The 26,842-nt window shown below is 40.3% G+C and overlaps 1 protein-coding gene across 3 annotated transcripts; it reads right to left on the reverse strand.

The window, feature by feature from the left end:
• Positions 1–337: 337 nt before the first annotated feature.
• Positions 338–26,842, reverse strand: fscn2b (fascin actin-bundling protein 2b, retinal). Of its 3 annotated transcripts, none has more exons than XM_024285119.2 (7): positions 26,009–26,842; positions 14,024–14,122; positions 13,209–13,935; positions 2,455–2,611; positions 894–1,015; positions 652–819; positions 338–580 (listed from the first exon to the last, which is right to left on the reverse strand). In XM_024285119.2, exons 2-7 carry the CDS (start codon positions 14,114–14,116, stop codon positions 375–377), a joined length of 1,473 nt encoding a protein of 490 aa, XP_024140887.1. In that variant the 5' UTR covers positions 14,117–14,122; positions 26,009–26,842; the 3' UTR covers positions 338–374. The 3 variants fall into 3 exon arrangements, with proteins under 3 accessions (XP_024140887.1, XP_024140886.1, XP_024140888.1); XM_024285118.2 differs by having other exon boundaries at positions 25,954–26,842; XM_024285120.2 differs by lacking the exon at positions 26,009–26,842 and adding an exon at positions 16,109–17,168.

Genomic DNA, 26,842 nt, shown 5'->3' on the forward strand with positions numbered 1-26,842 from the left:
TTTTATAATAAAATGAACAAAATGTGATTATTCCACAAATTCTGTAAAAATTATACAACTTGTTATGAGTTTTTGTCCACTGTTGGTCTTGACAGCAGAATTTACTAAATTTTTAAACCAATTCCTATTTGACTTTTCCTCTAAAACAGGTTATATTGCTGGTTTGAAATGTTTGATTTCTGGAAAAAGTGTTGAAAAAACCAAAAAGACAATCAAAGCTTTAAAGTTTTTATGTCATACGAGTTATTACATGAAGGAAAATGTAGGAGTTTACACACTTTTGTTGCTTCCCTTCGTGAAAATCTACTAAAAGATGAAGACTGAACTCAGATTTTCTTTCAAATTGAACATTGTGTCAGCCTCAGAGGTTTATTTCAGTATTCCCACAGGGCAGAGCTGCTCAGAACGAGTCCGTCTCCTTTGAGGGTTCCCCCCTGGTCTCCACGCAGGTATCTCCCGTTTTTGCCCCGGATGGCGAGGCGGCCGTGCTCCAGGAGCTCCAAGGTGAAATCCTCCGGGACCTCTCCGTCCGAACACACCAGCCCGGCTCCGTTCACGTACCAGAACCGGCCGTCCACGCCTGCAGGACAACCCAATGAGTAAAGCGGAGGGGGGAAAGTCATTCTTTATGAATAGGTGACCCCTGCTGACCTTTGATGTGGTAGGCCCCGCTGCTGAACTGCAGAGTGAAGATGTCGTAGACGGATCTGCTGGCGTCCAGCGTGTTGGAGTTCTTGTGGTGGCAGATGAATCCGTTCTCTCCTCGGAGGATCAGCATGGGTCTGTTGATGAGCTTCAAGGTGAGCTGCTCGTCTTCACCTGAGACACAACACAAACAACAACACTGTAAACAAACACAAACTGGGAGGAGGAGCTGAAGCAGAAGAGCTCACCGATGGAGTCACTGACTGCAAGCAGCTGTCCATTCTTCTTGGTGCAGATGTACTTCCCATTGCTGGCTTTCAGTGCCACCTTGTGGCCGAGCCACTCCAGTGAAAACATGGTGTTTGCTGACCTGCAGGAGAAGAAGACGACAAGATTTAAGTCGTGAATCCTGAACAAAAACACAATTTTATGTCTCGCGCTGACATGAATAATGAAATCAAGGCTCCTCAGCCAAACATGACTCTTCTGAACAAATAATAGTCAAATTCTGTCTTTTATTTTTAGATTTTTTTAACTTTAAAATAAAACAAAAGGTTTTGAGAGCTTTACCTCCTTAAAAATATCGTAGTTGATGTTCAAAATCCACATTTTTACAATAAAATTGCCCATAAATTTACTCCAAGAGGACCTTCTTTGACACAGGATGTATTTTATTTTGAAAGGAACTTGTGTACTGCTGTCAAAAGTAACATCAAATTGTAAAATTCAATTATTGCAAATATTTATAAAATATATTTGATAAAAAAGGACTTAATGACCTAAAAAACATATTTTTTTCTAAACAGTGATGCTGAGTTTTACTCCTAATTAAAAATGAGCCAAATCCTTTTTTCTGGACGATACCGATAACCAATATTTCCTGTGCAATTGTGGCCGATAACCAATATTTTCAAAGCCACATGTGACTCTTTAGCATTAAAGAAAAATCTGAATAGATGATATATTTGTCAATTAAATGTAGTCTTTTATTTTTAGATTTTTAAACTCACTTTTTTCATTTACAACTGTTAACTTCACAATAAAACAAGAGGATTTAAGAGCTTTACCATTCCTTCAAAATACACACATGTCAGATAACGAAGTAAAATGACGGTAAAAGGTTTAATTTTTATCGTTTGTCTAGTAGTTGATGTTCAGAATCTACATTTTTACAGTAAAATTGCTCATAAATTTACTGCAAGAGGATCTTCTTTGACACAGGATGTATTTTATTTTGAAAGAAACTTGTGTACTGCTGTCAGAAGTAAACATAATATTGTAAAATTCAATTATTGCAAATATTTATAAAATATATTTAATAACTTAATGACCTCAAAAACATATTTTGTCTAAACAGAGATGCTGAGTTTCTTTTTATTCATGTTGACTCCTGATGGGTGATATCAATTTTTCCGGACGATACCGATATCCGATATTTCCTGTCCAACTGTGGCCGATATTAGTCACCAATTTTTTTTGTTTCTTTATGCACAACTTTTCTTTTACTGTGCAATCATATTGTGCTTGACCTTTGTAACATACAACAAAGAATAACTTTAAAACTTTGAAAACATTTCTGAAATCCTTTACTGACTATTAGAAGTAACTGTAAATCATAAGATTCTTAGTTTCAAGGATCAATTAGGAACGAGTTTCCATGTCAAAAATAAAGAACAATATCAGTGGAATTTTTTTAAAGTATCGGTTTGATACAGATAAAATCAAATTATCCAAATATCGTGCGATACCGATACTGATACCGATAAATATCGCCCATTCCTGATCTTCAGAATCTTTCTTTTCACTCACACTTCTGCAGCGTTGCTCTGGATGTCTCCGTGAGCCACCAGAGCCCAGTAGTTCCCCTGGCTGGAGCGAAACGTGCACTTCCTGGTGTCCTTGTCGATCTCCATCTGAAACGTCTCCATGTCGGTCTCGTCTTCCTGATTGGCAGCGAGACTCACGCCTGCGGGGGGCAAAGAAACGACTCGATAAATGCAACAGAAAAAAAACAATCATCTGAGAGATTTTCCACAGATGACCAGTTCAGGAAGGGATTTACTTTTTCTATGATGTTGCTAAAAGATTTGGAGTGAACGGGAAATGTTCAGTCAACGGAAAAATTGATTCTGATTTTTTTCTGATCTTTCAATTCTTAGCTTTATGTGTTAAATCGATTTTTTTTTTTTTTTTATAAATCGATGATTGATCTATTAAGCTTAAATCGGTTCAAATCGTTTTTAAACCAGCCCTACAACTCATCAAGCTGTAGGCCCCCACCGCAAAACTTATCCATCTCAAAACAAGTAAAAAAATCTAAAAAATATATATTTTTATTTGTTTTAAGTTAAAAAAAACTGCTAATAGGACTAGCAGAACTTTTTTATGATGTCAGATTAAATACATTTGTAACATGCTAGTATTTATTAGTTTTTCTTTTTGTGAAATTGGTGACGTCATATTTGGCGTTAAAAAAACAAGTGAGTATGGTGTCCAAACAGCTTCTAAAATTATAGTTCTTCACTAAAGGTTATAGTTTTTTAGAATTTAGGGGGTAGGGAGGTAATTCGGACATAGCCACTCCCTCCCGCTAGCTTATAGCACCTCACAAGCCCAAGCTAACATTAGCGTAGCGATAAATAAGAACAGCGAGCAATATCAGAGCTATCCAGTTTTGAGCCAGACGCCAGGTCAGACAAGGAAAATGAAGAGGGATCTATTGGTCTATGAGTGGAGGTTTCAGAATTGTAGCGGAGCAGGGAGACTGGGGAATCTCAAACCTGAGCCTTTTCAAACCGCTGGTTTTCAAAATCCAACAGAATAAACTCAGAAACAGTTTTAATCTTAAATAATTTTATATATGTTGTCTATGATGAGAAAAATGCTACAAGAACATGTTAAAAACTCAATTTTTATTGAAGTAGGCTCTAATAAATGAATAAAGTTCAGTGACCAGCAGCAGACGGCTAACACCGTTATTGAGCTGATTGATAAAAGTTACCCTTAACTATTACTTCATTCTGTTTAAACCCTGTAAGCTGCTTATATGGGAGTGATGACTAAACCGCTTCAGCCTGAAGTGGATTTCTAACAAACAGTGCAGCATTTTTGAGTTGACCAGTTGGTGAAACCAATCCACCGTATCTTTGTTCTATCTCTAGATTGTATTTGAACTTTATTTTAATCCATTAAATCACTTTTTTTCTTGTGTAATCCAGAAAATTGTAAAAGACACAGAAGGTAAACAAATGTTTGCTTCCCCGCCAGCAGATTGCTGGAGACTAAATCCTTAATTAGATAAATCTCAACATATCCACCAATACATTTACTTAATCTTTTAACACTAATCTCTGTGTCTCTTCCTGAGCTTTTCTCTGGTCAGCCCTTACCTCTCCCCCTCCCCTCACGCCGTAACCCCCGACTCCCTGAAGCCCCGCCCCACGCCGTTACCCCACCCAGAGTCTGCCTGTTTGGCCTTTTCACGGCGGGGCTCTGATATAATCAGCTTTCGAGGGCTGCCTCTCCAGTCCCTCAATCCCTCCGAATAAAAGATATGGAGAGAAACAGGAAATAGGAAGGGTTTTATGGGCAGGATGGAGATAATGACCAGCTCCAGAGCTGAAGACAAAAGAACCACGGGTGATTAAAGATGATAAAACATCTTTATCTCATGCCAGGCTCAAAAACACCCAACAACTGGTGTTAAAATCATATAAAACTGCAATAAAAGTTTAAGTATAGTGACGTTTTCTCTGTTTAGTCCCAACATTATTGGAGGCAATGCAACAGCGGCCCCTGCTACCAACGAATCGTTGAATGGCGTCTTGGCTTCTACCATTGAACCCGGTTTTATGGCTTTATGTCTTCTTCTTGGGCAGATAAGAGGCCATTGAACCCCAGCTTTTACAAATATAGGCAGTAAATCTCTCAGAGAGGCTGTTTAAGACAATCGGTTGTCCTGTTCTTGTGGCCTTTCTCTGAGTATTTCTTTATTCAAATTGTTGCGAATCAGCAGATGTAAATATGCCGTTGGAAAAACAGTCAATCAAGCTTCCTTCTTGGCTCCATTCTGGTGCATCCACTTGTAGACAACTGGAGCCAAGTAGGTCTCTGTTTTCCTCGTCTGAACTGGTGTCTCGGTTGGATAGCTCCAATGTTACTGGTAATGTAAGGTTGGGATTGTGAGGGGCTGTAAGCTAGTGGGAGAGTGTGCAAACAGATGGATGTTGGGAAGCAGGGGCGGCTTTACTCAGCACCAACGGTACTGCCCACATTTTAGAGGGGAATTTCTAATAAAATACTACCGCTATGATCTAGAAAATGTGTTTTTGATCCAGCCTGAAAATGACCACTGGGAATACTTTTACAAAAGATCAAAATACAATCGGAGTTGACTGAGAAGAGGCTTTTTTTGTCCTGTCCAGCAAATGAACCACATTTTGAGGCCGAGTGCCTCTTGATTTGGGCTCGGACCTCACCATACGACGCGATACATGGCTCACGATAACGATATCACTTTACTGCGATAATTGGTAAAAATAATCTCTAAAAACTCACACTATATAGAAAAACACATATTTTTAGGAAAATATATCCCCATTTATTTTTTAGCTTGAACACAGTCCTAATAAACAACTTGAGTCTCATTTTGTGCAACAAATAATAGAGACTTTGTTGCCGAAATCAGTAATAGTCTTTGACAAACACTGACACCAATTTAATTGGAATTATATGTAAAATTCAGTGGTAGTAACACCAGTGCCACTACTTAGTGTAGAATTATTGTAAACAACAATTAAATAATTCAAGAAGCTGCCAGGCACATTGGTGCAACGGTGCCCCCTATCGACCACCAAAGGAATATAATGTTTTACAGTCTCTTCAAACGACAATAAAAGATCAATTCTTGGTGAGAACCCATCGAGAATCAATCGCAGGACTAAATGTTGCGATATATCGCAATATTGATATTTTGGCAGACCCCTACTTTTGATGGTCATGTTTTATGTTTCTGTTTGTACAGACAGATGCCCTGGAGCAACCACCCACAAGCGTACTAGACACCCACCATGGGAACGGAGCGGGAGGGAGGTCACGCCTCCGCGGTTGAGGTACAAAGGGACAGAGGGCGAGCCAGGGTGTGCCAGGCAGGAAGACCAAGCCCCAACCACCCGAGACAGACAGCGATGCCAAGACGAAAGATGGTCCAGAAGCGAGCCAGAGCCACCCACGACCAGCCCACACTGCACCCCCGACAGTCTACCCGCCAGTCCTAAGACCAACAAGGGGAAGAGGCTGAGAACGGCCACCTGGCGGGGGGAGGGTGGACACCAAAGATTGGGGGTAGGGACCTGGGGTCGGCAAACAAGAGGACAGGACTCCAGTTGCTACAGACAATGATGGAAATGTTGGAGGTGGCCCAGTGCCCTGATGCAGAGAACCCCGTACACAACCAGAGGACATGGTCCCCCAGCTCAGATGTAATGGACTCCCCCACCAGGCAGAAAGTGGGCCGCCAGATCAGGAGTACAGGATCTTCGCGGACACCCCAGCCACACCGGCAAATCCAACCCGAGTCATGGTGGGCCACAGGGATGGCATTTTTGTGCATCTTGGCGCTAAAAGTAATTTTTGAAAACTTTACTTAAGTAAATGTTTGATGCTTTAACATAAAAACTACATGGTTTGTTTTTTTTTAGGTGGAAGTAGATTTATCACTCTTCTCCATATGAACTGGCATCATTCTCCTCTCGGACTCTTATGGGTAGTGTGGAACGTCAAACGCCCTCTTCTGGCCATTTGGTCCCTTAACCTTGAACACCTAGTACAGGGGTGTCCAAAGTCAGTCCTTGAGGGCCAGCTTCCTGCTGGTTTTCCAGAAACCCTCCCTTATCTACCACTAATTACCTGGATCAGGTGTGTTTGGCCAATTAGGAGCTTCAATGGCAGGTTGGTTTAAAAACATGTAGGACGCCGGCCCTCGAGGACTGACTTTGGACACCCCTGAAGGACCTAGAACCTCCTCTTGGACTCATACCCTCAAGTCAATCTACCTCAGCTGTTTCTGAACAGAAAACTCCCTCTACGTGATCTCTGGACATCATCATCAATTTTTATACCTTCCACAGTTTACACCACATTGTCACTTTACACTTTTGACTTCAACATTTCATAGCTGTGTATACCATATAGTAGGCTATGAAGTCATATTTTCTCAAGGACCAGATTGTTGTAGTAATTCTTCTTTCTTACTGCACCTTAAACCAAAAAGGTCATTCCTGCTACATATTCAGAAAATCTGTACGCACCTCGTCCACGGCGAAAATGAATCTTGAGTATAGTGACTGACCCTCCCCCCAAAATTGATGACATCACAGCATCACCCATCAAAAAATGAATAGGAGCAACATTTCTTATGTAATTCAAAGTCAAATAAAAAGCCAAAACATATGTGTCAGAGACGTCCAGAGGAAATGTTGAAATTGTCATGGGATATCACAGGACCTTCAGCTTGGCAGCCATTTTGTGGCAAATTTAATATTTTCCCAAAATATGGGACAACTTTTGTTTCCCACACACAATGCCACAAGTCTAAAAAGTCCTCCGAAGGATTTCAATCTATTACCTCCTAACTTATCGAACCTCATTCGAAAGCTACTTGAGAACAATGTTGGTAGTAGAAATTTTAGTATTTTAACGACATTAGCGTGGTGAGCTTGCAAAAGTAGTGCTCCCCTGTATTTCACACATTCTTTTTTACTGGAATATTGTGAAATTTTAATACATGAATCGAAGCTGAACGAAACAATATAAAACACGTTATCACTGTATTAGAAATATGGGCGTGGCTAGCAAAAAAACACAGTTGCTAAGGAAATCCAAAAGTTTACTTGGCCCGATTCTTCTAAAAATGACATAGATATTTTCGTTACCCCAAGATGACCAAAAAATAAAATGGTTGCTATGGAGATAAACTAACTAACAAGCCACCATTTTGAAAAAATATTTTTGTATTAATTGGTCTTGCAGATTTGTACAGGCTGGGGGAGGGGCGTGTAGCAGTTGCTCAGCCAATGAGAACTGGTCAAAGGGGGGTGGGGAGGACAGTTAGCATCTGTCCTTGAAATAACTTTTAAAAATTAATTACTTATACTTTTAAACAATTTTTATACTCACTGCTCTTGCACTTAGACCTTATTGGATAATCTTCCAATTCATTTTACTATGTGTATAATTAGAATTACACTTTAATTTTATTGACTCAATAATATCACACAGAGATCATAAATGAAAGAACAATTGATCATATAGATAATAGCCAAAATCCAATCTAAACAGCTGTTCTGAGTGAGGACGATTGTGGTTAGCATTTAGGATGTGGGAGGGGCCAACAGCAGCCCCAGCTACCTGTGAATGATTGAATGTTCAAACGTAGTCACATAGCTTCTACGGGGTGCATTTGAACCCGCTTTTATAGCTTTATGTCTTCTTCTTGAGCAGATAAGAGGCCATTGAACCCCAGATTTTCCCAAATATGGGATGTAGGCCGGACAAACTCACCTGGCAGTCGTTGGAAAACATCCAGTGAGGCTGTTTTAGAGCTTAACATTTGACAATCATTGGTCCATTCATCTAAACTATGTCTATTACTGTTTAGAGGTTTTATATTACTGCTAGTGGAACTTAAATGAATATGAGGTGAACTGGAGTTTACTCAACCCAAATCAGCAACTTGGAGATGTACGTAATCGTGATAAAGTGTAAAGGTTTGTCTTTTTAAAAAATGGGAGTCAATCGGAAATTTCTTGGTTCTCCCAGGTTGGATTCAGGATTTGAATCTTGAATAAATTGAAGACTAAATCTATGGAGCTACATTAGGGCCAATATTATTTGAAACTAAAATAAAACAAATTGAAAAAATATTAGTTCTTGGCCCAAAAAATGTAAAATGTTTTGTAAAATAAACGTAATTATTTTCAGCTTCAAATGTTCTGTTTTTTGGTTTGAAAACTCAAAGTTTCAAAACTTTTGACCCTGATGTGGCGCGCTGGGGCGGAGCTAACACAAAGGACCAATCAAAACTGAAGAGGGTGGTAACTTCAGTCCTGGTGCATTCACTGACTCTGAGAACTGTGATAATTACAGTCAGATAATGGCTGTTTTGTCTGTAAAGTCAGTAACAGAAAAATATTGCAAACATGAAGAAACCGGTGTTTACTGTGGGGCTCAAACTAACATTTCCTGCATGAGAAACAGTTAAAGTTCAAGCACATTAGCCATTAGGCCACAGGAGATGACCAATCGTATTTTAGCCATTTTATTCCAGCATAAGGATGTTTTTGATGCCTGTGTTTAACCCAGTAAGATGGCACTATGAACGGGTTAGAACAGTTTTGGACGCACAGTTTGTACGCGAGAAAACTCTGATTTTTACACCCGTCTTGGGACAAATTCAGACAATAAAGCCATTTTCTGACCGTAATTATCACTGTTCTCGGAGTCAGTGAATGCATCGGGACTGAAGTTACCACCCTCGTTGATTTTAATTGGTCCTTCGTCTTAGCCCCGCCCAAAGTTTTTGAAACTGAAATCTTTAAATTTGAAAAAAAAGAGCTGAGACTGAAAAAAAAGTTCTGAAATTGAATTTTTTTAATTTTGAAACCTAAAAAACAGAACATTTGAAGCTGAAAATAAGGATTTTTCTTTTAGTTTTGGACATTTTCCTTTTTTTTGGGCCATAGAACAATATTTCATCACAATTTGTTTTATTTGGGTTTCAAATGATTTTGACCCTAATATAGCTCCATATAAATCCTCAATTTAGAAACAAAACATAGGATTCATTTACTAAAATCAACAGTCTGCTACCCCTGCACAAAGAAAACATGGAGTTACAAACTGTTGGGGTTTTTGTGGTGTAATTAAAGCAGATTCTGGATATTTTGGGGATACTCACTGATAAATTAATATTTGAGATGGCAGAGATAAAACGCTTGAAAACTAAGATTGTCAGAAAAATATCCGTGTAGTTACAGTACATTTTACACTTTTTGTTTTATACATAAAAGCATTTTCTTAAGAGTTTCTTAAAAACTTAATGAAAAATAAACCTGAAATAAAGCTATAGCCTGCAGGTTGTTTGGAGTTTTAGTTCAAAGTTTATCAGGATTTTAATCCAATTTGCTCCTAAAACTTTTGGGTCATTTTGTCTTCATTGTAAATTAACTGAAGGGGAGAAAAGAGGACAATTTACAACAAAGATAACATGTTTATCGGCTCCTCTGATACTTTAATCACATCTTGTTCACACCTAATAAACTAGAGATCGCAGGTAAAATGATCATTGATCTTAAGAGCATCTGAAGCCTGAATCTAAGTCTTTCTACCACACAGGATGTGCCTGAGGGCCTATCACTCCCATTCTCTCTCATCCCGACTCAATGTCATGCTTTGTCTATCTGCTCCATGTGTCCATTTCACACTAATTCAACCCAGAAATGATCCTCAGACGGGACTCACCTGGGACCTCACAGTAGCTATCGGATAGATGAGATAAGAGGAAGGAGAGAAGGATGGAGGAAGAGAAAGACTCAGAAAACAGAGGGGAGAGGGATTGGATATGCTGAAATCCAAGCTGGCAGTCTGGAGATATCAATAGCATTGTTGATGAGTGTTTTCGTCACACGCGTTGGTCAAGCAAAAGAAGGAAGATGGCGCCCGCGATCACTGATTTAACAAAAAGACAAAAGGAAAAACCGCCACAGACAGATCTACTTCCATTGGTATCTGTGGAAAAGCTTCGTTTTGGATCAAAGCCTAGATTGAGCTCCATTTCCTCCCCATGTCCAACCTACAAGTCTGCAAGTGGGGCAGGCATAATTAATCCATCAGCGGTGGATGGCTCTGACATCAATTATTAATGGTAAGCTGATGCCACCGTCCCCGTGTCCCTCATTTTCATCTTTCTCACAGGCTCAACCTTCTAAAACTGCATTTTCTGATTTTAGTTGGGTGGTTAACAGATGCCTCACATGGTTTTAGTGATTGAGGAAAGTTTGCTTCTTTGTATTTCATCTCCACGTTGAGATCCATGATGAGACGAGCTCGTTCAAAGGAGATTTTCCAAATCAAATTATTCCGTTTGTGGAATTTAGCTAACATGTTAGCAGATCTTTCATCAAAATGTGTTTTTGTAACAAAAATAAGCATCTAAATGCTTAAGTATTCCACAAAAAAAGCAAATTGTTCAACTTTGCTTCCAAAATGGTTTTATTGGCCACTCAGAGGCTGGGCGGATCAGGGTTGGACTCATAGCTGGACTCTGGGGGGCAGAAGTTGGAGTGCAGGTTGAGTTTCTGAAAGCAGACTCTCCATTGCCTTCCAGGAACAGAGGTCCTGACTCATTCATTATTCAGCCAGCTTCACTCGCTGCAGCAGGACGGTTCCGTTTTTGAGCAGGAGAAGAGGATAAACCTTTTATTTACCAGGAAAAGTGCAGATACGGAAGAAAAAAAACTACTTAAAAATGTACGAAGACGTACATGCTTCAACTCAGTATATGGATGCCAGAACGCTGTCTTTGCACTATTTTCTGAACTGATACTTTTTTTCCATTCATTGATCTTTTTTTGACCAAAATTCAAATTTTAAGCCAGTTTAGGAGCTCACACTGTTGACAAACATGGATGATGTACATCGATTACCCCTAAAATTTAGTTAAATCAAACCATTCCTTAGCCAAAAGTAGTTAGTTGTCCTGCAAGTAGTCTATAGACTGGAGAAAGAGGTAGCCAAAAGACAGGAAAAGTATCTTGAGAGTAAAATCAGTACAAAGTATGAAAAAAATACTTAACAATAGTATATAATAGGAAAAAAAATTAAAAAATTCCACACAAAGCTAAAAAAGCTAAGAAATAGATTTAATCGAATGTTATACAGCCCAATAATAAATCATTTTTGCTAGTTCTATACAAATAGTTTTTATTTTCTATCTAAATGTTTTTCATTTTGATAACAGTGACAAAACACTAGATATGCAGCACTGCATGTGATAATGCAAGTGTGAATGCTGTGAGCTGAATGTGGCCGCTGACGATACTAGAGGTATCCAAAATATTAGCTAAATGCTAAATTAGCAAAAAACTGGAAAAATGTCTATCTTTGCAAAAACAGCTAGGATAATGTTAAAATGTTGCTAATGCTAAATTAGCCAAAAAAAGGGAAAAATGTATTACTTTGCCAAAACAGCTTCCATAAGGCTGAAATGTTAGCTAAACGCTAAATTAGCCCAAAAAACGGAAAAATGTCTAATTTTGCCAAAATTAGCTAGCATAATGCTAAAATATTAGCTAAATTAGCCAAAAAACTGGCGAATGTCCCATTTTTGCCAAAACAGCTTCCACAATGGTAAAATATTAGCTAAATGCTAAATTAGACCCCCCCCCCCCCAAAAAAGTAAAAATGTCTACTTTTACCAAAAAGAGCTAGCATAATGCTAAAATATTAGCAAAATACTAAATTAATAAAAAAAAACTGGAAAAATGTCCCATTTTGCCAAAAGCTGCTAGCATAATGCTAAAATATTAGTTAGACTCCAAATTAGCCCAAAAAAAAAAAAAAAACTAAATTGGCGAACACAGCTAGCATGTAGCTGAAATATTAGCTAAATGCCAAATTAGCTTAAAAATGGAAACATTTCAATTTTAGCCACAACATTTTGGGGGGGCCGGGCCAAATGTGGATCTGGCCTGCAGGCTGTAGTTTGGGACCCCTGCACTACACAGTCTATACTTGCTATTCTTATACTCAAGTATTCCTATGAATATACGTTTTAATTGAGCTACTTTTTGTGCTAGGATTTAGAGAATCTCCTGCAATCAAAGCACGTCAGTGCTTCCCTGCGTTCACCCAGACTCCTTGCCAACTGCCTAAACTTTAATCATATTGAATGAACTAAAATGTCATTTTAGAGAAAGTTTGACTTTAGATTTAAAACAAACTTGTCCAATCACGCCTGTCTTAAGCATCAGAAACGAACAATAACCCCATAAAGCAGCATCAACGGCGTCTTCCTGCTCTGCATACTGATCAGTAAACAGTTGAGGCCAAACAGGACATGCTGGGAGGAAATAAAAATCACGTTTTCCCCATGAAATACAATCTTTTGCATTTTATCAAACACGTTCCCACAGATTGGAAAGCATCTGAATAAATGATGTTAATGTTGGCTATATTAAAGTTACTCTCCTTTTCATGTTGTCTTGAAATCAGCAATAATTAATGACGATCTGCATGCATACTGTTGGTGAGACTTCCATATTTACATGCATCCGTCATCAGATGTCACTTTCTGTTCCATAATGGATGGGAGCAGGTCAGCCTGTGTCAGCACAAGCTCATGTGCCCCCTCCCTTCTGTAGCTCTTAAGGTCAAACTTTGTCCATTTAATCAGCGGTTTGGAATTCTGCTAAGGTTTCCAGGAGGAAGATCAACGAGTCTGTGCGTGCTCGGCTTTAGGACCCTAGATTTATGCTCACAATGATCCTTTGTCTGGGTTTTCTTACCTTGTCGTATGGAGACGTATCGCCCGTTGGCTGCAATCAGAACCACTTGAGGGTGGCTCTCCACCAAGTCAAACAGTTCATCCTTGCCTGGTTTGGAGCACCTCCCAGATCTCAGGGTCCCAGTTGGCCCCATGGGGGACAGGTACTTCCCATCGCAGTCTTTGAAGGCTAGCTTTCCACACTTCAGCTCCAGCGTGTACTGCGTGGTCCTCTCCTTCTGAGTCAGCAGCTTCCCATCATTGCTGAGGAAGCGGCTGTCGCTGGTCTTCAGGCAGTACCTCCCATCCACGTAGACGATGGTCAGAAGGGCTCCCACTCCCCAGGGAATGTTCAGATCCACCGCAATTTCCCCGTCTTCCATGGAGAGGCGGGCGTAGCGCTTGCGGGCCACGGACAGCAGGTTGGCCTGCGGGTGGAGAGCCAGGTGCATTGCCCACAGTTCGGCGTCGGTGATTGCCTGAGCGAAGCAGGACAGGTAATCCCGAGATCCTCCGAAGAAGCGGAGGTACGGCTCAGACTGCAGGGCCCAGCGGCCATCAGACTGAGCCACGATGAGGAAACGGCAGTCAGAATTTTGGCCGTCAGCCTCGCAGGAGACTTTACCATCCTTGTCCGAGGCCAGGTAACGTCCCAGGTGACTGCGTAGGTACACCACCTGGGTGTCTTGGTGGTCTTGCTCCAGCATCCATATCTGCTTCTTCTTTAGGCTGGGCGCTGATGCATTCAACTGAGAATCAAGAACGCATTCTTTTGACACAACTTACCAAAACAACCCCAAATAGCGATCAAACAAGAACCGGCTCACACAAATTTACCTTAAAACCAAAGGCCTCTGCAGTGAGGTATCGACCCTCGTGGTTGATCAGACCAAACTGCAACTTCAGGGGGTGGTTGCCATTGGCGGGCATCTTCACCTGTGGAGGTAGCGGGGTCGAGAAAAGTGAAAACAACTTAAAAAACATCTTTTGAGCTATTTTGATGCAATTTTTAGGCAAAATCAAGAACATTTCTCAGACATAACTTCTGCAGAGCAGCAGTAATTCACTAAATGGTAGGAGGGCGTATACTTGTTAATAAACTCTTTTCTACCTTCCTCGATGGCCCAAAGTGTTTTACAGTCACACTCACACAGTGATGCCAAAACACTGGCACCAACCTATAACCACCACAAGCAACTCCAAGTTAGGGTTCAATGTCTTGTCCAAGGACACCTCCAATGTCTTGTCCAAAGACACTTCCAATGTCTTGTCCAAAGACACCTCCAATGTCTTGTCTAAAGACACCTCCAATGTCTTGTCCAATGACACTTTCAATGTCTTGTCCGAAGACACTTTTAATGTCTTGTCCGAAGACACTTTTAATGTCTTGTCCAAAGACACTTCCAATGTCTTGTCCAAGGACACTTCAACACATGGGCGAGCAAGGTGGGAATTGAACGTGCAATCTTCTGACCAGAGGTTGACAGCCCTACTGGAGTCCCACATAAGCCTTCCCTCATTTCCCATCATCCATAACTGAGAGCTCTCTGTTTACATGCTCTCCTACTATCTTACAGCCTTTCATACTTTGCAACCTGATGCTACGTTCCCACTGGGCTCGGCAACCCTCGTTCAAGAGACCACATCCAATGAAAAGTCTATGTAAATGCACGTTTCAAAACTCACGTTCATGTGTCATTACATAAGATTTTAAGATTTTATCTCGCTAAATCAACTTTTTGAGCTTTTAATGTTAATTACTCAAAGAAATATTTTGTTCCATTCATGCAACATTTGTCCAAAACCATGCTCTCTAAGCACCAGCCCACGAAAATTAGTGGTTTCTCACACTGTGATGTCACAAAGTGAGGAGAGCCCCTTCTAGGAAGAGACACGCCCACTTTCTCCATGGAGCTAGCTGTAATCCTTTTATATGCACAATATGCACAAACATCTTTGCAAAAGTTCAGATCTTGTTTATTTTTTGTGGGAAAAACACAGACACGCTTCTAAAGGCAAGATTTAGGATGATGTCACGAAATGGGGGTCACCCACAAGGAGTGAAAGGCGGAGCCTCAGAGATCAAGTTGTCTTACTTCCTGTTAGGAAAGGAGCTCACAAAAATATTTTATAAAAAATTAGTCCTTTAGTGTGCCAAAGGTAATATATGCTCATGGATATAGTTTACTCTAAAAGGCTTTAGAATAGTATGATAGTCCTTTTAAATAAGATTTCTGGCTCAACATACAAAACGTAGCCATTGAACCCACTGTAAACCAACTCAAGCGTGACCAATCAGAGACCCAGATTTGAGAATAACGAATGGGTAGAGTCCTTTTTAATTTACAGAGATGCCAACCCATGAAAATCATTCAGGAAGGAGAAATTAATAATAGTAATTTGTGCCTGGACGTAATAATTCAAATCTCTCATAAATTGGAGTTGATAAATTGGACTTACATGGATCTATAACATGTGGATGGATCAGAATAGAGCGGAGCAGGGAGCTTGTGTCCATGTGACAAACATAATTTTTTCATCTTGATCTTGATTCACAATCAGAAATGCAAGTTTGAGCTTAATTTTCTTAATATATGTTCTCCATCAGAAAATTACTAACAGAACATGTTTAAAAACACACACAAAAAAAAAAAAATTTTAATCGGAGTGAATCTTGAAGAAATTAAAAAAGGAAAAAAAATAAATGGATAATTATTCTAGTTAGATTTTAGGTATAACTACAGTAGGATTTGTAATTAGTGAGGAAAAAATATGTCATAATGATAAAATGCAAAAGTTGTCAAAGCTGGCAATCAATTCATTAAGGTGCAGTGCATAAAGCACTCCCCAAACCACAAATTCCTCCCTCCACTCTATGCTTCATTATTCTTTTTTCCAGCCACAGGCTCCTAATTTACTTACTGCGGTTTTGTGGCTTCTCTCTGCTGTTCCTACAGCTCTAATTCCAAGCTCCCAGATTTAAGAGGCTTCTTCCACCGGGCGTCCTCTTGTAATTCTCTCAACTTCTTCCTCTCTTGCTGACTCTTCCTCTCTGTTATCTGCAGACTCCGTGCTTTAATCAGTTTTAGGATCTCTCCTTAGTCTCACTCGAGCTGCATCCCTTCTTTCCCGTCTTCTCCATGGGTCAAACATCGGCGTCAAACTCAAGTTTGGTCAGCAAAGGAGGACATCCTGCAGTTCTTGGCTTTTTCCTCCCCAACAGCTGAAATCATCCCCTCTTGTGGCTCCCATCCCCTCCTCTCACGACATTTTCCTAACCTGCCATGAGTTTGCTTCTCATCCTCTCAACAAATAAACTCTGCACTTCACCTCTTTGCTCCACACACAAAACGCCGCTCACGTTGCAGCGGGTAACCAGAGCGCTCCCTGAGCCTGAGCGGCTCCCCTTACCTGTCTGTGGGGGGGGTTTGGTTACACACCTTCTCTGATTGCAAAGTCCGAATGAGAGCCTCGTCTGAGAGTGTGGGGGGGGCTGAGCATCGGAGTTTAAGAAAGGCGGAAGGATGCTGAGAGGGCAGCAGGCTAATCAACAGAAGGGGTTTGAATGATGTGTAATCAACCCTCCCAATCAGCCGATTATATATCCTCTTTTCAGAGTAAACAGTCGTGTCTGTTCCTGAATCCATCTAATCCCTAAACCATAATCTACTGCCCCCAACCCCCTCCTCGGCTGGGATACATCTTCTCGCACACAGAGGTCAATGGGCGCTCTCGGGGTTCGCAGCAAAAACAACCAGACGTTTGCTTTTCCTGGAACGCAATCACGGACTCTGACTCTGAGCGCTTTACACCAACATACAGGAACCAGGATGGTTGTTTGTGCCGTAAACTCAAAATGAAGTCAACAAGTGTGCTATTTTACCTCCGCTCCCATCCTTGTTGATTAATAATGTCCTGATATAAAGTCCAATAATATAATTTTAAGAGCATCCTTGACTTACAAACTACTCTCTCTACCCATTAGAAGAAAAACTCCCCATCTTTGTCAAAAAATTATACTTGTAATTAGGGCTGCCACGATTCGTCGACTAATCGACTATTAAAATAGTCGACAACTAATTTAATAGTCGATTAGTCGTTACTTAAATGGAGTCAGAGTGTAGTAAAGTTGAAAGTTATAATGACATTCTGCTAGCTTTGTGGATTATTTTGGTATTTTTTTAACGTTTTTAGGCTGTTTTGGAGTTTAGCTAATATTTCTGCTACATGCTAGCTGTTTTGGCTAATTTACGCTTTTTTGAATTTTTGGGGGCTATTTTGGAGTTTAGCTAATATTTAACACTAGCTGTTTTGGCTTTTCTGGGCTTTAAATGTTTTTGTACTGTTTTGGAGTTTAGCTACTATTTCAGCTACACGCTAGCTGTTCTGGCTAATTTAGGATTTTTTAAAATCTTTTAGGCTATTTTGGAGTTTAGCTAATATTTCAGCTGTTGCTAGCAGTTTTGGTGAATTTAGACTTTTTTGTTTGTTTTTTTTAGGCTATTTTGGATGCTAGTGTGAATGCTGTGAGCTGAATTTGGCCGCTGAAGATGCTAGTGCTGATAGCTGAAGAAGCTGAAATTGATAGATGAAAACGCTGAAGGTGTTAGCCAGCTATAATATTAGCTAAATGCCACATTAGCCTAAAAACTAAAAAAAGAACAAAAAATATTATGTAAAATAGCTGAAGTTCAAATTATCCTAATAAACTGTAAAAAAGCCTAAATTAGCCTAAACAGCTAGCCTGCAGCTTCAATATTAGCTAAACTCCAAAACAGCCTAAAAAAAACTTAAAAAGAAAAGGCTAAATTTTCCAAAACAGCTAGAATGTAGATGAAATATTAGCTAAACTCCAAAAAAGCCTAAAAAACTAAAGAAAATGCCTAAAGTAGCCAAAACAGCTAGCATGTAGCCGAAATATTAGCTAAACTTAAAACCTTAATTAGCAAAAACAGCTAGCATGTAGGTGAAATATTAGCTAAACTCCAAAATAGGCGAAAAAATCTTAGTAAATGTCAAAATAGTCCAAACAGCTAGCAGAATCCCATTTGTTTAAGCTTTAAAACCATAATAACAAAAAGGCAGGAATATTATTCCAGAATAAATCAACTTAAACCTCAAATAACCTTAATATTTTACTCTCCTTAAAAATATAAATTCTCAAAATTATACAAGTAAGAAATGAGCTCAAGATAACTTTTGGGCCATTAATAACAATAAAATAAAATGATCTGGAGGGCCGGATCCGGCCCCCGGGCCTTGACTTTGACACATGTGCTCTAAAGCAAAAGGAAAACAGACATTTTATATCTTTTTTTAACCATGACTATAAACAGAATGATGACAAACGGGTCAAATTTGCAATAAAAACAACTGATCATCATTCTTCAGGATTCATTCGACCTACAGAGGGCATCCCAGTTCTAGGAAGTCCAACTCCAAATCAAAGAGGATTGAAAATGAAGCTCACTTGTTTTCTTCTATTATGAGATTTTGAGAACTTAAAATAACAGATTTGCACTAAAATGGAAATCAGATTTTTACTTTTGGATCCTCCTGACTCGTTTCTGCAAAATCTAAACAAAAATCCATCCTGTAAGAGAGAAGAGAGGGAGGGGCGAGCCGGCCCGTTAAAACCCAAAAAGTCATTTACTGTTATTGTCATCATTGCTATTATTTTCATTACTATAACTGTTATCACTATTACTGTATTTCCTCCTCGTGTGTATCCTATCCCACGCATCATTAGCTCGCTCTCTGTGGCCCCTGGGGGCTGCGTCATCGTCTGCTGATGTGCCGCCGCCGCCGCCGCCGCCGCCACTCCTCCTCCTGCTGTCGGCACCGACGCCTGTCGATAGCCAACCAGATGTTTTTTTTTTTCTTCTGGGACAGCGGCTGTGCCAGGTTCACCGTGGCAACCGTGGGATGGTGCTTTAGAAGCCATTACAGCGATCCTCTGATGACACTCAAATAGCTATCATTACACCTCCTCCAAGGAGACGCAGAGATGGGGAGGAGGGAGGATGAGAGGTGAGAAGGGAAAAAAAAGGATGGCTCGCAGGGAAAGAAAGAAAGGAGGTGGTAGCCAGGCAGATGGGAGAAAGAGAGGAGAAGGGGATGATGGTGGGAGAGGGGTTAAGGGTGCGCGCAGACAGAGGCGGAATCTGCAAATTACACAGGCAGACATGGATGGGAAGTGTTAAAGAAATACACGGGAAGAGATGGAGGCGACGGGAAGAGGAGTCGGGAATTTAAAAATGACCGTTTCTGAGTTAACAGCCGCCAGCCCTTTTCTACCCTATTAAGTTCTATTCTGCCATTACTGGGGGCTGCGGGGTGCTGCCTCGTACCCCACGGTGCACCCCCCCATCTTTAACAGACACATTTTTCCATACTCGTCTGCCTCCTGGTCTGATCTCTTGTGTTCAGTTCATTTCAAAGAGTGAAGGAGAGACTCTGGTTGGATGCCGCCGTGCCGTGTCCTCCTTTAGTTTGTATTTCCTGCACCATTTCAGGACATTTAAATTGTGTTTTTAGCATCTTTTTGTAGTATTTTATGAGTATTTCTTTAATCAAATTGAATCAGGAGCAGGCGAAAATGGGCGGGGCCACAAGCTTCCTGCTCCACCCCATTCTGATGCAGACAAATAGATCCATGAACGTCTTCATTTTCCTCATCTGAGTTCGTCTAGCTCCAAACCGTACCCCTGGATCGCTCCAATATCGCTTAGCAAGCTAGACAAACAGATGGATGATGGGAAGTGGGGGCGGGCTTACTCAGTGCCGACAATCCCACCCATAACTCTAATGAACTCCTTGGATTATGTCTAAAAACGACATAATTATAAATACAAGCAGGGCCGGACTTAACATTTTTTGGGATAATAGGGGATTACCTTGGGCCCCCCCAACTCCTTGGGGCCCCCAACCAAAAGTGTCTAAATAACAATAATTTCCACATCCAATGTTATACAAGTGTTTCACAAAAAACATCAAACCACTGAAATGGAACGAGACAGCTTGTGTGAAAATGTTTGGTACTCCCCCACCAACTCCAACAATGGAACATTCCAGTGATAGCAAGCTAAAAGAGACTTTTCAGAAATAAAAACAAAGAAATAAAGATTCGATTAAAATGGTTTATTTAAAACAAACATACATTACATCCAGAAACATGTCAGACATTGGATAACTAGAGCTTGAAAGGGAGCGAGGAAGCGAACTTATATAATCCCACCCGGCTCGACCTAACCGTTTCCTTTATATGATTTGTCAACATCCGGTTCAGGACTTATGATCAAATATTTATACCCTACAATCAAAGACTTGGGTTGTTAAGAATCCTTAAGTGAGAATCGATCATATGTATGCAAGTAGATATAACTAATTAAAATAGGAAGAGTTATAATAGTAAAAAAAAAAAGAAAAAACGTAAGGGAAAGCAAAATATTTGTTGCTACACTTCCTAAAGTGCATGAAAACTGAACAGGAAAAAGAAATGTTATGAAATAAAAAAAATGTAAAATTGTGAAAAAATGTTAAAATTTCTTAAGAACAAAATCTTAATTACGAGAAAAAATATATAAAATTCAATAAATTATTTTGAAAAAATGTCCGTGCAAAATTGCAACTTTAAATCTTGAATTTGTGCTTTTGTTCCGGTGAAATGCTGACTTTATTCTTACACTTTTATATTTTTTTCCTTTCATAGTGACCCTAACATTCATAATGATAAGGAACAGAAAAGGACAGTAAAGGTAAAGGTGGTGGGGGCAGAAAATTGACATTTTGAGAATTTTGCTTTTAAACTAATACCACTCCATAATGAACTTTTTATTAAAATAGTTTTTTGTTTTTGTTTTGTTTTTTTCCTTCCTCAGTAAAACTTGACTGAAATAATTTATTAAAACACTTCAGATGTTTGCCCGGGGCCCCCAAAACTGCAGAGTGCGGCCCTGAAATTTTATCAAAAAGATTATTGGTTAACAACGATAACAACGATTCGATTCATGTAATATGATTCATTTTGATCCGATTTATCAATCCTCTACATTAGGGGTGTCAAACTCAATCAGACAAGGGGCCAAAATCCTAAACACACCTTAGGTCGCAGGTCGAACAGGATAAACATTTATTGAACATTCTAAAACTAAATTTTTAAAACTTTAAAACCGTAACTTTTTAACATATTATGAACTAGATATATAGGATTACCTGTGATAATGCTAGTGAGAATGCTGCGAACTGAATTTGGTCACTGAAGATGCTGAAATTGATAGATAACGAAAAACGCCTAAAAACAGCCTAAAAAACATTAAAGAAAAGCCAAAATTAGCCAAAACAGCTAGCATGTAGCTTAAAAAAGAGCTAAAGTTCATAATATCAAAAAGAGGGAAAAAAATACGTTAATTAGCCAAAACAGCTAGCTATTAGCCTAACTCTAGAAACAGCCTAAAAAACGTATAGAAGCCTAAATTAGCCAAAACAGCTAGCATGTAGCTGAAATATTTGTTAAACTACAAAATGAACAGAAAAACAAACAGAAAAAGCTGAAATTAACTAAAACAGCTACCATGTAGCTGAAATGTTAGCTAAACTCCAAACTAGCCAAAAATCTTAGTAAATGCCAAAATAGTTCAAAAATCTGGTGAATGCCAATTTTTAAAACTTTAAAATCGTAACTTTTAACATAATTATGAACTAAATATATAGCATTACCTGTGATAATGCTAGTGTGAATGCTGTAAGCTGAATTTGGCCGCTGAAGATGCTAGTGCTGATAGCTGAAGATGTTGAAATTGATAGGTAAAAACGCCTAAAAGGACCCTAAAAAAATAAAAAATAAAAAAAAGCCTAGATTAGCTTAAACAGCTCGCATATAGCGAAAATTTTAGCTAAACTCAAAAATTAACTAAAAAACAAAAAAAAGGCCAATTATTAGTCAATTAGCCAAAACAGCTAGCGTGTAGCTGAAAAAAATAGCTAAACTTAAAAAAAAGAAATAATAAAAAAAGAGAAAAAAAGCCTAAATCAGCCAAAACAGCTAGCATGTAGCTGAAATATTTTTTTAAACTAGCCTAAAAAATCTTGGTAAATGCCAAAATATTCCAAAAAGCCAGAAGAATGCCAATTTTTAAAACTTTAAAACCCAAACTTTTGAACATAATTACGAATAATAAAAAGGCAGGAAAGTTATTCCAGAATAAATCAACTTAAACCTTAAATAACTTTTAATATTTTACTCTCCATAAAAATATAATGTCAAAATTATACAAGTTAGAAATAAGCACAAGATAAAACTAGGCCATTAAAACAATTAATTAAAATGATATAGAGGGCCGGAACCGACTTTGACACATGTGGACTACATATTTAGCCAAAAATTAAACCAGTTTGACTCAGAGATAATCTGTTTGGATCGTGGGAAATGAACTCGATTCATCGATTGATCCGACACCCCTAAGCGTCCATTTTCATTCCTTCTATAAGGAGAACATGTGAAGTCGACTCCAGAACTTCATCGCCTAATGATTCGTTTCTTAAGTCTAAATAAACATCGAAATTCGCTCCACCGTCAGTGACTCAAAAATAAAAAAAGACAATGTTCTCTGAGAGAAAAATGTGTCACAAGCTTCTGTTGTTATTGGAGTAGTGCTTTCACATCTCACTTCGTACCATCCCTCTTCATCACACTTCTCTCTTCTTGACACACTTTTGGGATAAAGGACGGGGTGAAGAACTGTCTGGGACAAAAATGGAAGCATGATAGACAAACTAATGATTGAATACATTTAAAAAATACATTTTTATTTAAGATTTTGAGCTGAAATCAAAGAATCTGCAATACCCAAAGTCGCCACTAGGAGGCGGTGTAGGCCTAATGATGCTTTTCTAATGAGACGGCAGCCTGTATGGATTTTGGAGGTCGCAAAAAACGAAAGAGAAGATTGATGCTTGGTTTGTCAGCGTTGGTGCCTGTGGGACTGCATAGCATAGGAGGGAAGGACTGTAGCGCTATTTAAAATGGCTGCTCTTAAAAACTTATTTTTAAAATGATTCGGCTATATTTACAAATCCACACATCCTTGCAATTCAAATGTCCTCACCTTTATAAGTCATGGTGTGTCTGACAGTGTGAATGTGGGTTTTTCGTGTGCTTTTCAGTCTCCTAGCATGCTGACTTGATTATAATCAAGGAAGCGCGCGCTCAAAAAGCCTTCAGAAACGTCTCTGGTCGCCTCATGTGTTCCGGTCTCCACTATATTATCCGTCCCTTAGATGTGTCTGAAAAGATGCTTTGAAACGGCGCGGATTAACTGATGTATTGCGTTTCTAAAAACAAACCGCCTCTGAATCATTCATTAATTCACATTTGGCTATTACAGAGCGGGTTTGTGCTTTATGGGGAACGCGGCGCCTTCTTGTGTGGCAGGAAAGAGTTAATAGCGATGGGCTCAACGTGATGAGTGAAGGAGGGGGAGGGGCTCTGAGAAAAAACAGCCAGCCAACCCGCGTCGAGATTAACACCTTGCGGGCCCGTGATTGGCTGACAGCCGAGTCGTTGTCGTTTGGAGCTCAAGCCCCACGTGGGGGCAGGACTGAGCGCGACGCTCTCGTTGGTCGACTCCTCGCGGAGCGGCCCCGCCTTTAAATAAGCTCGCCTTCTGATTGGTTACAGTACACAAATCAAACATTCGCAAAGCTCCTCCCCGTCTGTGCTCGCCTTGTTTTTCCGCCCGGGAGGAAAGGCAATATCCCAGTCGCGCTGCCTCTGCCACCGTCGTAACACATCTATCAGGAGTCGCACGACCTCAGATCAGACATTTTCTCCGATTTGGCCCAAAATTACATAAGAAACACGGTTACCTGATGTAATATTTACCTAGACGTTAACCCAAACGTCCTATTGTCTTCACTTTATTACCGTTTTCTCTTTTTACGACACTGTCTCCATGTTTTCTGACCGTGGACACTCGCTGCAAACAGACCCACATTCACGGCATCCGCGATGATCTACTGCTGGATATCTCTGTGACTCCAAACGAAAATTAAATTTAAAATTTAGAAGCTGTTAAAATCTACTTCTGGAACAAGAAAAAGTGCACAAAATGTAATGAATTTATGCAACAATTTTCATATCAAATGATATTTTTCAGAAAGCTTTTAAAACGAGGAGCTGTATTGGGAAGTGAAAAAAAATTACCATTAGATTGGTTCAAAATTGTTTCAGAACTTCCTTAAAAATGACATGCAAAGTAGCTGGATGCACACCAACATTTTGGTCAGTATTAAAGTTGTTTTTTCAAGGCCAGTTTTAAAAATAAAAGGACAATAAGTGGCCATGTTTGTTTGTGTTTTTTTACATTTGTGGTGCATTTTTAAGAACGCGGTTTTGTAAATGCGTATTCAGCAGGTGGTGTTCACACCGGACCAGCGCCAGACAAGCTGATACTGGTAGGGAGAATTCATTTATTTTTTAAGTGTTTTTACAGTTTATTATATTAGCGCTCGTCCGCCACCTACAATAGGTATAGGCTCGGAGCAAATCTCTCTCCAGGCCTTTTTGTATTCTCATCTCTGTTCCAATAAATGTCCATCTTGGAGTCGTATTAATCCGTCCGGGCACAAACTGCCATTATTAATTTCTCCTTTGTGATCCGTTTGGTACTTTCATATTTTGAAGCGAACGCTTCCCATACCTCACTACCAAATCCGAATCCTTGATTGGTCACTGTTGCATGTCCGCGATTAGGCGTGAAAATGTTTAACTGGTTGAACTTTCAGCACGCCTGATTTGTATGTGGAGCCTGTGGCTGAACTTAAAAAGTTCCCTAGCGACGTGCAATCATCAGAGTATGAGAAACTCTGGTTTACGCACGTTTGCGTAGACTTTTCAATGAAAGAGATCGCTTACACGTACACTGACACAACTGGTGTGTAAACACCTTTACTTCCAATGTGGAGGCCGCTTCAGTTCAGCCCCCTTGTTAACTATTGGTGTAGTCTATTTTTTGCGCAAGCTGCAAGTGATCCGGGTCAATCCTGGCAGGAAGTTATACCAAGACAAATTAAAAAAATTGAGTCCATTTTCAAATTGTAACCAATGGTGGGCCCCTTGTGGGTTTGTCCACGGGTTCCATGGTGACCCCACCTTGCCTACATGGGCTTAGGTGGGGACTCGGTGGTCTGAGTCCCTATGCTAACCAGCTGCGCAGTGGACAGCGTAGCTCAAGCCAGTGTGCTTAAACACAGGTGGGGCCACCATGGAACCCACTTAGGGCCCACCAATTCACCCCAAATGTAAACCATATGGGGCCCTCATTGAAATGTTCGCTGGGCGGTGTGAACCCAGCGCAAACCTGCCCTCATTTCCCATCATCCATCTGTTTACATGTTCTCCCGTTAGCCCCTTGGGCCGCCAGCGTAACATTACTGGTGCAACAAAAATGGCGGCAACATTGGAGCTATCCAGCCGTAGAGTTTGGAGCCAGACGCCAACTTGCTTAAGGAGATCTACAAGCGGACGCATCGGAGTGGGAAGTGTCGCATCTCCCGATTTACAACAATTGGAATAAAGAAACACAAATTTAAGCTTAATTTTCTTTAAATCATGAGAAAATTTCCAACAAGTACATGTTCAAAACACCTCAAACATAACTTTCAATTTGCCACATTTGTTTGTGGTCGATTTTAAAAAAAATTACATGTAAGAATAAAGACAAAAAAGTTTTGATTCGCCCTGCAAAAGCATCCTGCCGATGACTCACTCTTTCTTCATCTCATCCCTTCATCCTCTTAGAATCTCCTGTCCATTCAGCTCACCTCAGAATCGAGATCAGTCAGCTTTTTCTCCCCTCATCCCTCGCCGGCGCCGCGCTGAGGATTTAGCTTGCTCCTGATCCAGCGGCGGGCTCGGCGGCCCGCTGCAGGAGGGGGAGCTGGGCCTGGAGGGAAGAGAGGGGGACCACCACCCCCCCACGTGCGCTTAGCAATTGTTGTCGTGGTGATGGTGGCCGTAGTGGTGGTTGCCTGGGAGATGGCGGTTGCTTGTCTGACCTGTTCCCCCTCGTGCTGTCACCAGTGTTATTGATGCACGCCGTTGCTCTTCATTGTGGGAGTGCAGGAGGGAGGGCACAGAGGACAACGGTTAATGAGTTCAGGAGGAACGGGGAGTCTCCTCTTTCTCCCCCCCCTTCATTTCTTTCTTGTGCATTAAGAATGCGGCTCACCCATGATCCATCACGGCAAAATACACTCCAAGACGCACCGTGCACGCAGCAAGAACCGCGTTGACGGTGCACACTCACAATGCATGTTCTCCCACACCTTTACTTGAACAGCTTAACTGACTCATTGGAACCACTCCTTTCAATCTCACTTATGTACACACACACACACACACACACACGGATGCTGCCCTGCTGTTATGCCTGAAGGTAGGAGAGCCAGCAAGATTAATAATGACCCCTGACTCCCCATGGGCCGACCCAAATATACACAGTTTGGAGAGAGTGAGAGCAGCGCCAGCGCAGTGTTGTGGTGTTTAGCACTGCTGCCCCACAGCAAGAAGGTTCCGCCTTGAATTTCGGCGCTGCCAATAAAACCGTTGAGGATTTGTATCCCGCTTCCAGAAACGTGCACGTAGAGTTGATTCGC

Source organism: Oryzias melastigma, linkage group LG19, assembly GCF_002922805.2.
Source record: "Oryzias melastigma strain HK-1 linkage group LG19, ASM292280v2, whole genome shotgun sequence".
Lineage (NCBI taxonomy): Eukaryota > Metazoa > Chordata > Actinopteri > Beloniformes > Adrianichthyidae > Oryzias > Oryzias melastigma.